Genomic DNA, 13,445 nt, shown 5'->3' on the forward strand with positions numbered 1-13,445 from the left:
GATTACTCTCAAACCTTTAGTCCGGTGGTCAAGCCAACCACTATTCGTCTTATTTTCTCTATTGCTATTATGAAAAACTGGCCTCTTAAACAACTCGATGTCAATAATGCCTTCCTAAATGGCACATTGACTGAAACTGTTCTCATGAAACAACCCCCCGGATTTGTCGATCAGCAATTTCCTCATCACTTATGCCTTTTACGCAAGTCTTTATACGGTCTCAAACAAGCTCTCAGAGCTTGGTTCACCGCTCTCCGCACCACGCTGCTTCACTTGGGTTTTGTTAACTCTAGAGCTGACTGCTCACTCTTTATTTACACATCTACTTCCGCTGTTCTTTATTTACTGGTTTATGTTGATGATATTATTCTAACTGGCTCTAGTTTATCTTTAATTCATAGAATTACTGCAGCTCTCGCCCATAAATTCTCTCTCAAAGAGCTTGGTGATCTCTCTTATTTTCTTGGTATTGAAGTTGTTCGCACTACTGCTGGTCTCTTTCTCTGTCAACAGAAGTATATTCATGATATTCTCCACCGTGCTACTATGCTGGATTCTAAACCTGTTGCGACACCCTTACCTTCAAACTTCAGTCTCTCACAATTCTCTGGCACTGCCATATCTGATGCATCCCTCTATCGTCAGCTCGTTGGCGCTCTTCATTACCTGTTTCTTACGCACCCCGATATAAGCTTCGCCATTAACAGACTCGCTCAATATCTCTCTCGTCCTACCACTGCTCATTGGCTCACTCTCAAACGCTTGCTGCGATATCTCAAAGGCACTTGTCATCATGGAATTTTTCTTCCATCGGATTGCTCTCTGAAACTCAGAGCATTCTCTGACTCTGATTGGGCCGGTAACCCTGACGATCGCTCATCTGTCTCCTCTTATATAATTTTTCTGGGTCACAGTCCCATCTCTTGGCGCTCTCGCAAACAACGTGCAATTGCTCGCTCATCTACTGAAGCAGAATACCGCTCCCTTGCTTCTACAGCTTCTGAAGTTCTTTGGATTTCCAGTCTTCTCCATGAATTGCACCTTCCTATCCTTGCTCGGCCTGCTCTTTACTGTGACAACCTTGGTGCCACGCATCTCAATCTCAATCCTGTCATGCACTCCCGAATGAAACATATAGCCATTGATCTACATTTCCTACGTGATCTCGTCAACAAGAAAGCTATTTCTGTGCAGCACATTGACACTCACAATCAACTCGCAGATATTCTCACGAAATCCCTTCCGCGATCACGCTTCTCTGCTATCAGGTTCAAGATCAGCATCCGCGATGGATCCTTGATCTTGCGGGGGCATAAAGAGAATACTCATTCTCAGTCCAAGTCAAACACTATGGAGCCCATTCACAACAGCTAGCTATCATTTGTAATCATTTATCAATGGAGCCGCTAGCTATCATTTGTAATCATTTGTTATTTATAATCATTTGTTTATTTGTTACCGTTGTAGTTCTTTTCTGTACATATACTCAAACCGTGCTCTATTGTAAATTAAGCAAAGCAATCAATTCCAAACTCTTTTATGTAGAAAGTGCCCAATACACAGGACATAGTCAATGGGTGCCTTCATGCCTTTGTTATGAATAATTTCTCCTAAAATACAATCAATTGTTGCACCCTGCCCAAATTTTAAAACATCAAACAGGGATGTCAAAAATGTGTTTCTGATAAATTATGCAAGGATATCAAATTCGGGATAATCGATAATACGATACCTTCGTACCACCAACTGCCCGAAACCCAATCCAATTCATTGTTGAGCACTTGAGCTTTCTTGCATTGCTGTCATCCACTCCCCGGTTCCCAATTCATTGTTGAGCATTTGAGCTTTCTGGCATTGCTGTCATCTACTCTCCGGTTCCCAATTCATTTTGTTGAGTTTTCTGCGTTGATGTTATCCACTCTCCGGTTGTAACACTAACTGGCTGTTTGGTGAAGCCGATCCGGGAGCGGATCTCATTTTCTGCTGCCAGCCAGATGCCATAATCTCCAAATTGATTTATGGTGATTGATTGATTAACTTGACCAGTAACTTTAGTTGTTGACCAAATTCAGATTATGGTGATTGATTGATTGGGACTGTAATATATATATAGACGATGGAGTGATGAGAATCTAATCAATTAATGAAAAAGTATTTTTTACCGATTAAGCAAACAAATAACAAGTTGTTAAATGGTGTTCAACATTGAATGCCACTGCCCTCAACAGAAAAATTACCAGTAATAACTAACAGTAACAATTTTTCAACTTCAATAATGTCGGTTATAAGAAAAGGCGTATTCTTTTTCTTTGTTTAAATTTTATTGTAGAAAAATTCGAAAGGGAGGACAAGAAGTAGTTGGGGACCCTCGTGAAATTTCGAAATCACCCTTTTCTTTCCATGCATTTTGAAAAGCTAGGAACGCCCAAACATGTCTTTTGCCGTCCATAATATTATTAATTACATATGTACTTAATTCTTCTAAATAACAAATATATATATATATGGGAAATTTTATTTACACCACATAAACTACTAAGTTTACACGACTTTTTGATTTTTTTTATTTACATATATATCCTTATTTGGAATTACAAATATACCCTTTATTAAAAATAAATATTAAATATGTATTTACATATTATACTAGAAACCTATAAGTTTACACACCTATAAGTTTACACACAAATTCTCTCGAAAAAGAGATATAATTCTATAGGCCAAAAACTTTTCAACGCAATATTTATTGAAGAAGTGTTGAAGATGGAAGATAATGATTCACAGAAGGATTATAAGAATGACTATCAGCTTCAACAACTTGAAAAGAACATTGTCGACTATACAAAGAATGATGATGGTGTAGAGGTAAGTTTTTTAGTGTTTGTCTCATATACGAAACGATCAACAAATACCCTCTGATTATTTGTTTAATCCAATTTTATGAATCTATTGTCTTATGCATATTGATGTGAGATTCCGAACCACTAAAATTATAGCGATTCAAAACTCAGTTTATACTCGCATATGCATGAATCAATAGCAGTATGGCTTAGCAAATACGAGTGTCGAATCCACGAGGATTGAGGTATTTATATATGTTTGAAACTCTCCCCAACCTCCTACGGTTTCTTTCAATAATAATAAACGCGTAAACCTCAAAGGAAACTTCTAAAACAAGTTGAACTTTTAATTCTCGGATTTTATTCTGTCGAGTAGCTGTTGAGCGCCTATTGAGCATCTGTTGAGCGCTAGCTGCTGGTCAATATTGTGACATCTTTGCTCGAGCATGGGTTGAGCAGCTGTTGAGCGTAAGGAGCTAAAAAAACACAAAAAATATAATTTATGTAAAATTCGATCTTATTTCGATAAACAAAACGTCAATTCAACCTAAAAACATAAGCAAAAAGGTGTATAATAATATGCGCATCACATATCAATATCATCTTACCAATTTCAAAGTCAATTAACACTTTTAATGAGGTGTGAACTTAACATTTTGTTAATCATAATTTTAAAAATTAAGGGTAGTTTAGGATATCCATTAAATATTTGGTGTAAACTTATCAAATATGGATGTAAACTTATAAGGTAAAAAAAATGATGTAAACTTAGTAGTTTATGTGGTGTAAATAAAATTTCCCTATATATATATATATATATAATATAATATAAAGAGAGATCATGGCATGATAATATAATGCCAAACAGGTAATGCAGCAATTAAGGTTACTTTTGGATAATTATTTTCTGATTTATTAATATATAGGGCCCATTTGGTGAATCGGGCCCAGAAGCGGGTCAGTTAGCGGGCTCGCTTCACCAAACAATAAAATTTATTGGGCAATTCCTCGCGTAAAACGGGGTGGAACCGCCTACAAATGGAGCTTATTCTGGAGCGGACCTGAAAAGAGGCATGGGTCCCACGCCTTTTTGTGTGGGACCCATGCCAAAAGTTACTTTTTTATTTTTAAAAATTTTTTTGTTGTGGATCCATGCCTTTTTACATGGGACCCACGTCAAAACATATTATTAATATTAAATATATTTTAAAAAATGCATATTTATATGAATTTTGAATTGTTGATTGTCAATGAGATTTATGGGGTGAATTCCCTAAAATATCTTATCGATAATCTTGTAGATTTTCTTTCTGATCGGTGATGAGTATTGATCCATACTCTCAAAATGTTTTGGTCACTTAGAATTCTTGAGGTCATCCTTTTCTTCATTTGAGGGGTGTTTTTGGTTTTATAAGGACTCCATGCACACATCATACTATGTCCTTTTCATTGGACTGTCAACATTACCCCTTATTTATGTGGAGTGAATCATAAACTGTTTACCCATATGAGATTGAGAAGTTGCAGAGCCTGGACACATTGTTTCCCCAAGTGAATGCCTTTTATGGGTCATCAACGCTTGAGTTGGGAACTTTAAACAGCTTGAAGTCCATGGATTTATCTAACAACATGTTCATTGGGGAGATACCGGTTGCTTTTGTGGACCTGAAAAACTTTACCCTGTTGAATCTATTTCGAAACAAGCTTGGGGCCAAGGAACTAATTGAACGTCTGCAGAGGCTTCAAAATGCCGCAAAAGAGGAGGCGAACAATGGATGAGAAGGGATCAGACGAGGCAAGGTTGTAGGACTTGTCCCCTGAGGAGGAGGTAGACAAGGAATCAAGCCGGAGAGGAGCAAGAGTTGTAGGTTTGTACATGGGGTGTAGGTGGAAAAATAAAAAAAAATAAACAGTAACTCATAATTTTTTAATTTTAATTGAGATTTATTTAGATGAGGGTGTATAATAAATAATGAGGTGGAAGTAAGGGTCATCTCAAAGTGACCACCCATATACAAACCTTTGTTATAAAGTGAATGAGAGAGAGAGATGCGCAGTGAAGTGAAGTTGTTCATCTATACATACATATATATGTATGTATATGTGTAGAACAATGTGGAGCCCACAATGATCGTACAAGGAGACAGGATACAGAAGAGATCCAACAGTACATATTTGTTGATTGAAATGACATTTCAAGATGCACACTTTGACTGCTCTCTCTCTCTTCTCTCAAGTCATCAGTGATGACAACCAATCACATCCATTCCTTTCTATCCATACTCTACCTAGCTAATAGTAGGTTGTGTGTATTTAGTAAAACATTGTGTGCATTTAGCAATTAGCCTCAAAAATTCGAGTTTTTTACCCAAATGACACCCTGACACATAATATGTCTCAATATAACACCCGAGTGAAAATATTTACCAAAATAACACTATACGCCACTGTCAGTGACGTGTTCTTCATATGTTTTGAACGATCACGCCATCTCTGATGGAGTGATACCTGTTGCTTTATAAAGGTCACGCCAACAAGGTTGGCGTGACCATTTTTTTTTTTTTTAAAAAAAAAAAAATTGACTTTGTAAAGGTCACACCAACAAGGTTGGCGTGACCTTTTTTTTTTTTTAAAAAAAATAGCTTTGTAAAGGTCACGCCAACAAGGTTGGCGTGACCTTAAAAAAAAAAAAAAAACTAGTCACGCCGTTAGTAACGGCGTGACTAGTTAATATCTTCTCACCCACCACACACAATCAACCCCAGCCACACACTAAATCATCTTGTCTCCCGTTTTCTCCTCCCCACCCGTACCACACACAAGCTGCAGGAAGCCTCCGACCAGTGAGAGAAGCACCACCAACGACCGGCTACAGCAACTCTGATCCGTGGAGTAGCCACCACACCCTGCCGGACTGCCGATCCGTGAAGGTGGTGTACGTGCACACCCACACCCGTGTGAGATCAACAAGAGAGGTGAGAGAGATTATAAATTTTGTTTCCCAGTTTAGGTAGCATGGTTTAAGGATATATGTTTATTGATGGGTCTGCATCATGAAAATGATATATGTTTATGGATATATGTTTATTGGTGGCTCAAATTTGTATATGTGGTATTTCTGTATATGTTTATGGATATGATTATGAAGTTTTGTTACAATGGATATGCTTATATTAAAATATATAGAATTGAAAATAAGGTTTTAAAATGTTGGACAAAATACACAATAGTTGTTTGTTTTATGACACAATTATTATAATCTCATGTAGATTACAGAACATAATGGCGTCAAATTGGAATCGAAATGCAAACTTCCAGTTTGCGGATGATTCTGATAATGACGAAATGCAAACTTCCAGTTCGTATCAGCATTTCTCACCATCCGTGAACCTAAATTTAATCCCAGAAATGTGTCATAATGAAGATGATAGTCAGTTTGAGGGTGCAATTGCTAATAATGATGCGGAGTTGGTAGAACAACAGGAAATTGAGTTTGATTCTAGCGATGATGAGGAGGGTGATGGAAACGTGGGGGTCAATATTGAGACAACCACCGGGGATCAGGGGAGGTATCTAAATGTAGTTGATCAAGTTTTACAATTGGGGCATATGAAAGCACATATGCCCCAGTTTTTAGTCCGATACCCGACAAGACATGTTGGCCTGATTATTTAGGACCGATGGTTGTCGTTGATGATGCACAACGAAGGAAAAGGGAAGGTCGTCCCAAGTCAACTAGGCTTAGGAATGATATGGATGCATGGGAAGGTCGCACTGCAAACAAGTGTAGCGTGTGTGGGCAACGAGGACATAACAAGAAATTTCACACAAATTTGGGACAAAGTAAAGTATCTTTTTTATGAATAAGTTTTTTTTTTATATTTATAAATAATATAAAAATATATAAAAATATCTTCATATTTTTAACATATTTATAAACGCAGGTTCAAGGAGCTGACGGATGGCGCGGACACAGGGTGGAGGATCATCGAGTCATGCTAGAGTACCCGGTGTCCGCATTACTAGGGAGTCTCATCCTGGTCCAGACAATCAATCTGTTCTTCATATGCAGTCAAACCATCGTTCGGAAAACATTTGGCGTGGACAGGTATATTACAATAAATACATTGAAACTTATGTTTAACTATCTATGTGCTTTATTGGGATTGAGGGTCGATGGACTAGCTGTCACTGGTAGCAGTATATATGAGTGGGATGATGTGATGATGCAATTACTTGGTAGAGTGGCGAATACTGAAGATAGGGATGGTGCATCTTTGTCGTTATCCTGGTTGGTGTTGAACTTTGGTGAACACAATCCTCCAGCAGAGGATGCTCCTGAGGTGGTGTTGCAACAGTATGCCAGGGCTTATATATTAGCCATGTTCGGGAGTATTCTATTCCCATCTACTATGGGGGATAGCATTCCACTCATTTTTCTACCACTTTTAGCTAACCTTCAGGAGACTAGCTCGTATAGTTGGGGAGGAGCAGTACTTGCATGCTTATATCGCAATCTTTGCAGAGGATGTTTGAGTTATACTCGTACGATAGGTGGTTGTAGCCTATTACTTCAGGTAACATTACTTTATTGAAATTTAATTATAACAATAAAAAGCATATTTTTTTTAATATTATATAATTTTTTTTCTAGTTATGGTCGTGGGAGAGGTTGCATGTATGTCGACCACAAATGGATACTGGGGCACCACCTATATTTGTTCCAGACGAGCCACCCCGTCCACTTGGTGCCAGGTAATTTTTTAAAAAATATGTGTATAAAGTAGCTAACATTTTGTGAAATATTGTAGCTAACATTTTACTAATTCTTATTTTTACATATTTGTAGTTGGCATGGACGACGTACATATAGAAGAAATCCAAAGCAAGTCCTTATATTTGCTAGAGATGAGCTGGATCAGCAAGAACCTAACCAGGTACAGTGGATGCCTTATACACCAGGGAGATTGGCAAATGCACCAGTAATATGTATTGATGGTAGCAGAATCTGGAGAGCTGTAGTGCCTTTGATTTGCTTTGAGATTGTGGAGTTTCAATTCCCAGATCGTGTTATGAGACAATTTGGTATATCACAGCATATGCCGACTCCAGTGGATACGAATGATACTTTACATAATCTAAATAGGAGAGGGCGGGATAATGTCGATTGGGTGGTCAAAAACGCTACATGGTTGGCATATTGGGATGATAAACTAGCTCATATCGCGCAGGAGCGATTCCCTCGCACGAGCGTTGGCGAGTATATGCATTGGTATTACTCGATCACCCGACGGATTATTAGTGCTCCATCGACTGATAGGCCACAAACAAATTTGGCTTATGCACAACGGGGGAGTCGAATACGACGAGTGGTAAGTACGTCGACATTTTCATATTTTATTTATGTAAGTTATATTATATTGTAATGTAATAAACATCAATGCAGGCTGCTTTGGCATTAGAGGGAGCAAAAAAGGCTGTTTTTGCATTGCGTGATGCTCTTAATGACTCTACTGTTGCCATTGCAAATAATTGGTTGGGAAATTGTGTGACATTCTAGACGAGGTTGGTGAGGGACATCAATTTGAAGAAGTTATAGGCTCTGATGTTCAAGCTACGCCCCAACATGGTGGTAGATATCCTCTTGGTCAATCACACAGACGTGGTCACATTTCCCGGGCAACTGACTTTACCGTGCATCCATCCCAGTTGACGCAAGATGATGTTGGTCCATCCACTACTCCTACTGATTGGAGTAGGCACAGGAATATATGATTTCTCTAGTTTGCTTGAACCATATAACTATTTATGTGTTTATTTTTCATATGTCTTTATGATGTATAGTTCGTATTTGATGAAATATTTTGCTGGATATGGATTTCTGGATATGTATCTGTATTTTTGGCATGTTGGTTTTTTTTCCTTTTTTTTCCCTGTGTTTGTTGATCACGCCAACATGGTTGGCGTGACCGAAGAAAAATGGATGATCACGCCAACAATGTTGGCGTGATCCAAAATATGTATTGGTCACTCCATTGCCAATGGAGTGACCAGTACATATTAGATCCAAAAATATACAAAGAACACGCCACTGACAGTAGCGTGTAGTGCTATTTTGGCAAATATTTTCACTCGGGTGTTATATTGAGACATATTATGTATCAGAGTGTCATTTGGGTAAAAAACTCCAAAAATTCTACATAAACTGATAAAAGTAATAAGTCCAAAATCATAGAACACGAGGGGTAACAACCAATGACTGAGGAAATCAAAGTACATCATCAAGGCCACTTGTCAATTCCATTTACGACAATAGGGGCAACTACAATAGTGATTTTTGTTGGGCCAACAACAATATTGATCCGGTCTCATTTCTATTACACAAAAGGTCAAGTCAAACACGTATTCTAATACAGTCACATCAGTAAAACATAAATTTATATACATTTTCTTTCCCACCCAACATGGAGGCCAATAATAATTCATTTCTCCGTATTATCCACTACAAAATTACACCAAAACACCAAATACTAATACATCTACTTTAGCAAAACACTTCTCCCAATACAGCCACATAAACAAAACACGTTTTACAATACAGCCACATCAACAAAAGACAACGTCTTTGTTGGCCTAATAACACTTTACCGTTGCAAGTGTCCTAATGATGGTATTTGGATCAGCATAAAGCTTCTCCAAGGGTTCTCTTAACTCTGGGGGAAATTTAAGCTCCATATCTCTCATTTGACCCCCTCTTCTGCCAAGGATGTCCCCAGGTTCAGTCAAAGTTGCACTATATCCCCTTAGAGAGGATGTGACAGTAAGGTTTATGTTCTTAATTTCTTTTTAAATTCCTCGAAATTATTTGTCTAAAACTTCATGAAATGCCTAAGGAAGTTTATAAGAAGTCGTGCCTAGTGATATTGCTACATTGGGCATAGTAAAATGGAACATACCAGTATGCATGAGCAATTGATTACTTTTTGCAAATAACAATCAACTGCTGCTCACTTTGATTGGAAGAACAGGTGGAATCTTGTCGTTAGTTGAGCTTCAAGAATGGTATCATTTAGCTCACCGCATAAATAAAAACGTCTGAATTAGAAAATAAAATAAAGCAAAAAACGAAGGAAGATCTTACTGCTGTAAATGAAACACAGATTATTAGAATATGTGAATGGAAAAAATGCGACAATGAAAATAGCCAAAAAGTGGCCCCACCTCTGTCCCAACTTTCGATTGGCTAGAAGGAGAAAACAACTCGACGGAATGTGACGATTAAAATAGCGAAACTAAGCAATTCGATATTCTTATTTGATTTGAACCGACCCCAACCAATCAATCACAAAACTCATATAAAGAAGAATCAAAGAAATATTGTGAGCAGTGAAATCAAATGAGGATAATAAACGTTTAATCTGAAGTCCTAATGAAAGAGAATATGTTCTTTGTCATACTTTGGAGTTCGTTGAAGGATTAGGGGTTCTCAAATTCTTAAAAAATTTGAGAGTCTCAAATTTCAATCTAAAGTTTGTAATTTTACCACATCATCACATATAAAAAGTAATTTTACACTTGTCTCTATATTTGTTTCTCTCTCCCATTCAAAAACCTCTCATACAAGTTTGTAAATATAAATTCATATCTTCATCATTGGATAAAACCTTATCTGGCAAAACTACATCCTGTAGATTGGAATTTGAGACTCAAATTTTTTAAGAATTTGAGAGCCCCCTAATCCCGTCGAAGACTTTTTTCTCCGATAATGGCGGCTATATGGGCTACATTGTTTTAAAATTATAATCTAGGGAGTACATTGTCCCAGAAAGATAAAAAACAAATTAAAGATGGGTTGCTCTGAGCCCAATGGATTTAACAAGAATAACGAGCTAAAAAGATAAAAGCTCAATATAAGCTAAATGAAAGCCTAGAGCTTTAGAAGCCCAAAAAGATAAGTGCACGAACACTTCTTGAAGTTTATTGATGCTGAACGAAAAACATAGACAAGACGAAGGTGAATCGCAGACCAGATATCTTAACATCACCCCTCAAGTTAAGCATGTTCAACTTGATTGATCATATTGAACTCGACTGAGATGGTCTGCAATCAATGAGCTAGAACTGGCTTATTGAAGATGTCTCCTAGCTGTTCTGAGGTAAGACAACTTCGTAAGCCCTTCTTAAATCTTGTCATACGTAAAATGTAGATCAATTTCTATATGTTTTGCTTGTTCATGGAAAACTGGGTTGTTTCTTTGACTTCCATGATATTAAGAATTGACCCAACTTCACACAGTAGATCCAGTAACTGATCTTATTGTGTTTGTGCAAGAAGCCCAGTCAGAATCACAATAAGCTTGAACTTGCAATTGGTTAGTACTAGGGTAGAAGAGACCTTTATTTGTGGTTCCTTTTAGATATCTAACTATCCTATTTACTGCAGTAAGATGTTCTTAAGTTGGATTTGCCATAAATTGACTTAGTGTGTTGGTGTATGGGCCAAAAACCGTTGGATCTAAAGTATTTGAGTACACAGTCCGAGCTCTGGCCTGGGCCCTAAGTTGTTTCAAGTACAGAGATGCATCCGACGGGCTATCTGGCCTAAGTACTGGGTAAAGCCCAAAGCCCATATCCAGATGTGGTGCAAACCCAACTAAAGGCCACGATATCCTGTATGCATCAGAATGGGCCACGGGCCCAAATACGGCCCAACAAGGAAGCTCGTCCGTACGGTCAACACGTGCTGACCACGTGAGAGGAAAACACTATAAATAGAGGAGGGGTCCTCCACATTAACTCTCTCAACTACCTGGTATCTCTCTCTCTCTCTATCTAAAAGCCTCTCACTTCTCTCACTTAAACACCTCCCACCGTTGACTGACTTGACCGTCGGAGCTTGTTCGGCCGACACCACACCGGTGTCCAAGTTTGACGGTCAACCCTCTTTTGATCTTGCAGGGTTGTCATAGGCCTCGATCGACGACAACAAATTGATTGTAGATTTTAGCGTCTACAATTTGGCGCCCACTGTGGGGCCTTGACAATCATTCGGCTAGATCAACTACTTTCGGACGACTCTCCAACTCATTATGTCTTCGGACGATTCCAATGATTTCGCTACTCAGCTGGCTGCGTTGAAGGCTCAGATGGCGGAAGACAAGGCTGCAGCAAAGGTCGAGAGTGCCTCCGTCCGGGTAGAAAACATTGCCCTGAGGGGTAAAGTGGAGCAGTTGATGGCCCAACTTTCCATGCCGCCTCCGACTTCACAAGTCCGTCTCAATATCGGCTCGATGTAGTCACTGGACTCTCCCAATCCAGCTGAAACTTCTTGTCAGCCACGATCTCAGTCATTCAATACCCTTCACCTCTCTTTGTCGGTAGGCTAACAATCGAATGCCATTCATGGACTTCCTCCGCCCCCACCAACTCGTCCGACCATGACAACCAGCGCTGGATTGTCTTACTCCTCCGAGAGTTTAACAGACGCCCAGAGGCTGACGGAAGTCGAGACGTTCCTTAGACGACTCCCCGGAGTACGGTGCCATTCGCCGATCGCATTGCTTTGGTCGAAATGCCAAAGAAATTTCATCTTCCTAACATGCGCTCCTTCGATGGAACCAGCGATCCGGATGACCATATGGCTCAATATAGACAAAGGATGCTCACCCTCACAGTGTCGAGGGAGTCTCGCGAAGCATGCATGTGCAAGGCATTTGGATGCTGTCTAACCGGTCCAGCACTACAATGGTTCATTAACCTCCCTAATGCTTCTATCAATTCGTTCGCCCAGCTGACAGATCTTTTCATAGAGCAGTTCGCTACCAGCAGGAGGTTACCCAAGGCCTCAGACGACCTTTATAAGATTAAACGCGGAATGGATGAATCTCTTCGTTCATACATTGGTCGCTTCTTGGCAGAAAAGGTTTTGATCTCCAATTGCAATATGGAAACAGCTATCACAGCTTTCAGAAAGGGTTTGTCTTCCTCTGACGAACTCTACAAGGAATTGATGAAATTTTCGTGCACCAACATGGAAGATGTGCTAGCTCGAGCGTGGGCTCAGGTGAAATGGGATGAAGATGAAAGCAACCAGCCCCCATCTTTGGTCAGGAAAAACACAGGGCATCCGGGGGCAGGCAGAGACCGAAGTCCGGACCATCGACCCTACGGGTCGCAGTGATCGCACCGGGATAGCCGACAATTCGATCGATCTCGATCTGTTTCGTCCGGCTTTCAGATATCAGAGTACGCGTTTAATATTGAACCGGCCGAAATGATCTCCACTCTGAAAAGCTTGGGGAATAAAGTGCAGTGGCCCAGCAAAATGAGATCACCGGCCGATCGAAAGGATTCATCAAAATGGTGTGATTTCCATCAAGACCATGGCCACACTACTCGAGATTGTCGGGGCTTGCATGATGAGGTCATTGAGTTGTTGAACCGAGGACATCTCAAGGGTGTACTAACTGAAAAAGGGAAAGAAACCATGGCTAGAAGGAAGGAGCGAGAACTGACCCCACCGGTTCACCCCAAACCGAAAGGGTCGGTTGGAGTAATCATTGGGGGATCCGAGATCAGTGGTATATCGCATTCAGCTGCAAAGAA

At 39.4% G+C, this 13,445-nt stretch overlaps 2 protein-coding genes across 2 annotated transcripts; both read left to right on the forward strand.

Moving 5' to 3' along the window:
• Positions 1 to 6,520: 6,520 nt before the first annotated feature.
• LOC120002641 (serine/threonine-protein phosphatase 7 long form homolog) lies at positions 6,521 to 8,850 on the forward strand. Its single transcript, XM_038851400.1, has 6 exons — positions 6,521 to 6,631; positions 6,785 to 7,417; positions 7,495 to 7,595; positions 7,690 to 8,212; positions 8,287 to 8,375; positions 8,685 to 8,850. Exons 1-6 carry the CDS (start codon positions 6,521 to 6,523, stop codon positions 8,848 to 8,850), a joined length of 1,623 nt encoding a protein of 540 aa, XP_038707328.1.
• A 3,561-nt stretch (positions 8,851 to 12,411) lies between these two features.
• LOC120002642 lies at positions 12,412 to 13,020 on the forward strand. The gene has a single exon (XM_038851402.1). It carries the CDS (start codon positions 12,412 to 12,414, stop codon positions 13,018 to 13,020), a length of 609 nt encoding a protein of 202 aa, XP_038707330.1.
• Positions 13,021 to 13,445: the final 425 nt, after the last annotated feature.

The sequence above is a fragment of the Tripterygium wilfordii genome, chromosome 7 (genome assembly GCF_013401445.1).
Source record: "Tripterygium wilfordii isolate XIE 37 chromosome 7, ASM1340144v1, whole genome shotgun sequence".
Classification (NCBI taxonomy): domain Eukaryota; kingdom Viridiplantae; phylum Streptophyta; class Magnoliopsida; order Celastrales; family Celastraceae; genus Tripterygium; species Tripterygium wilfordii.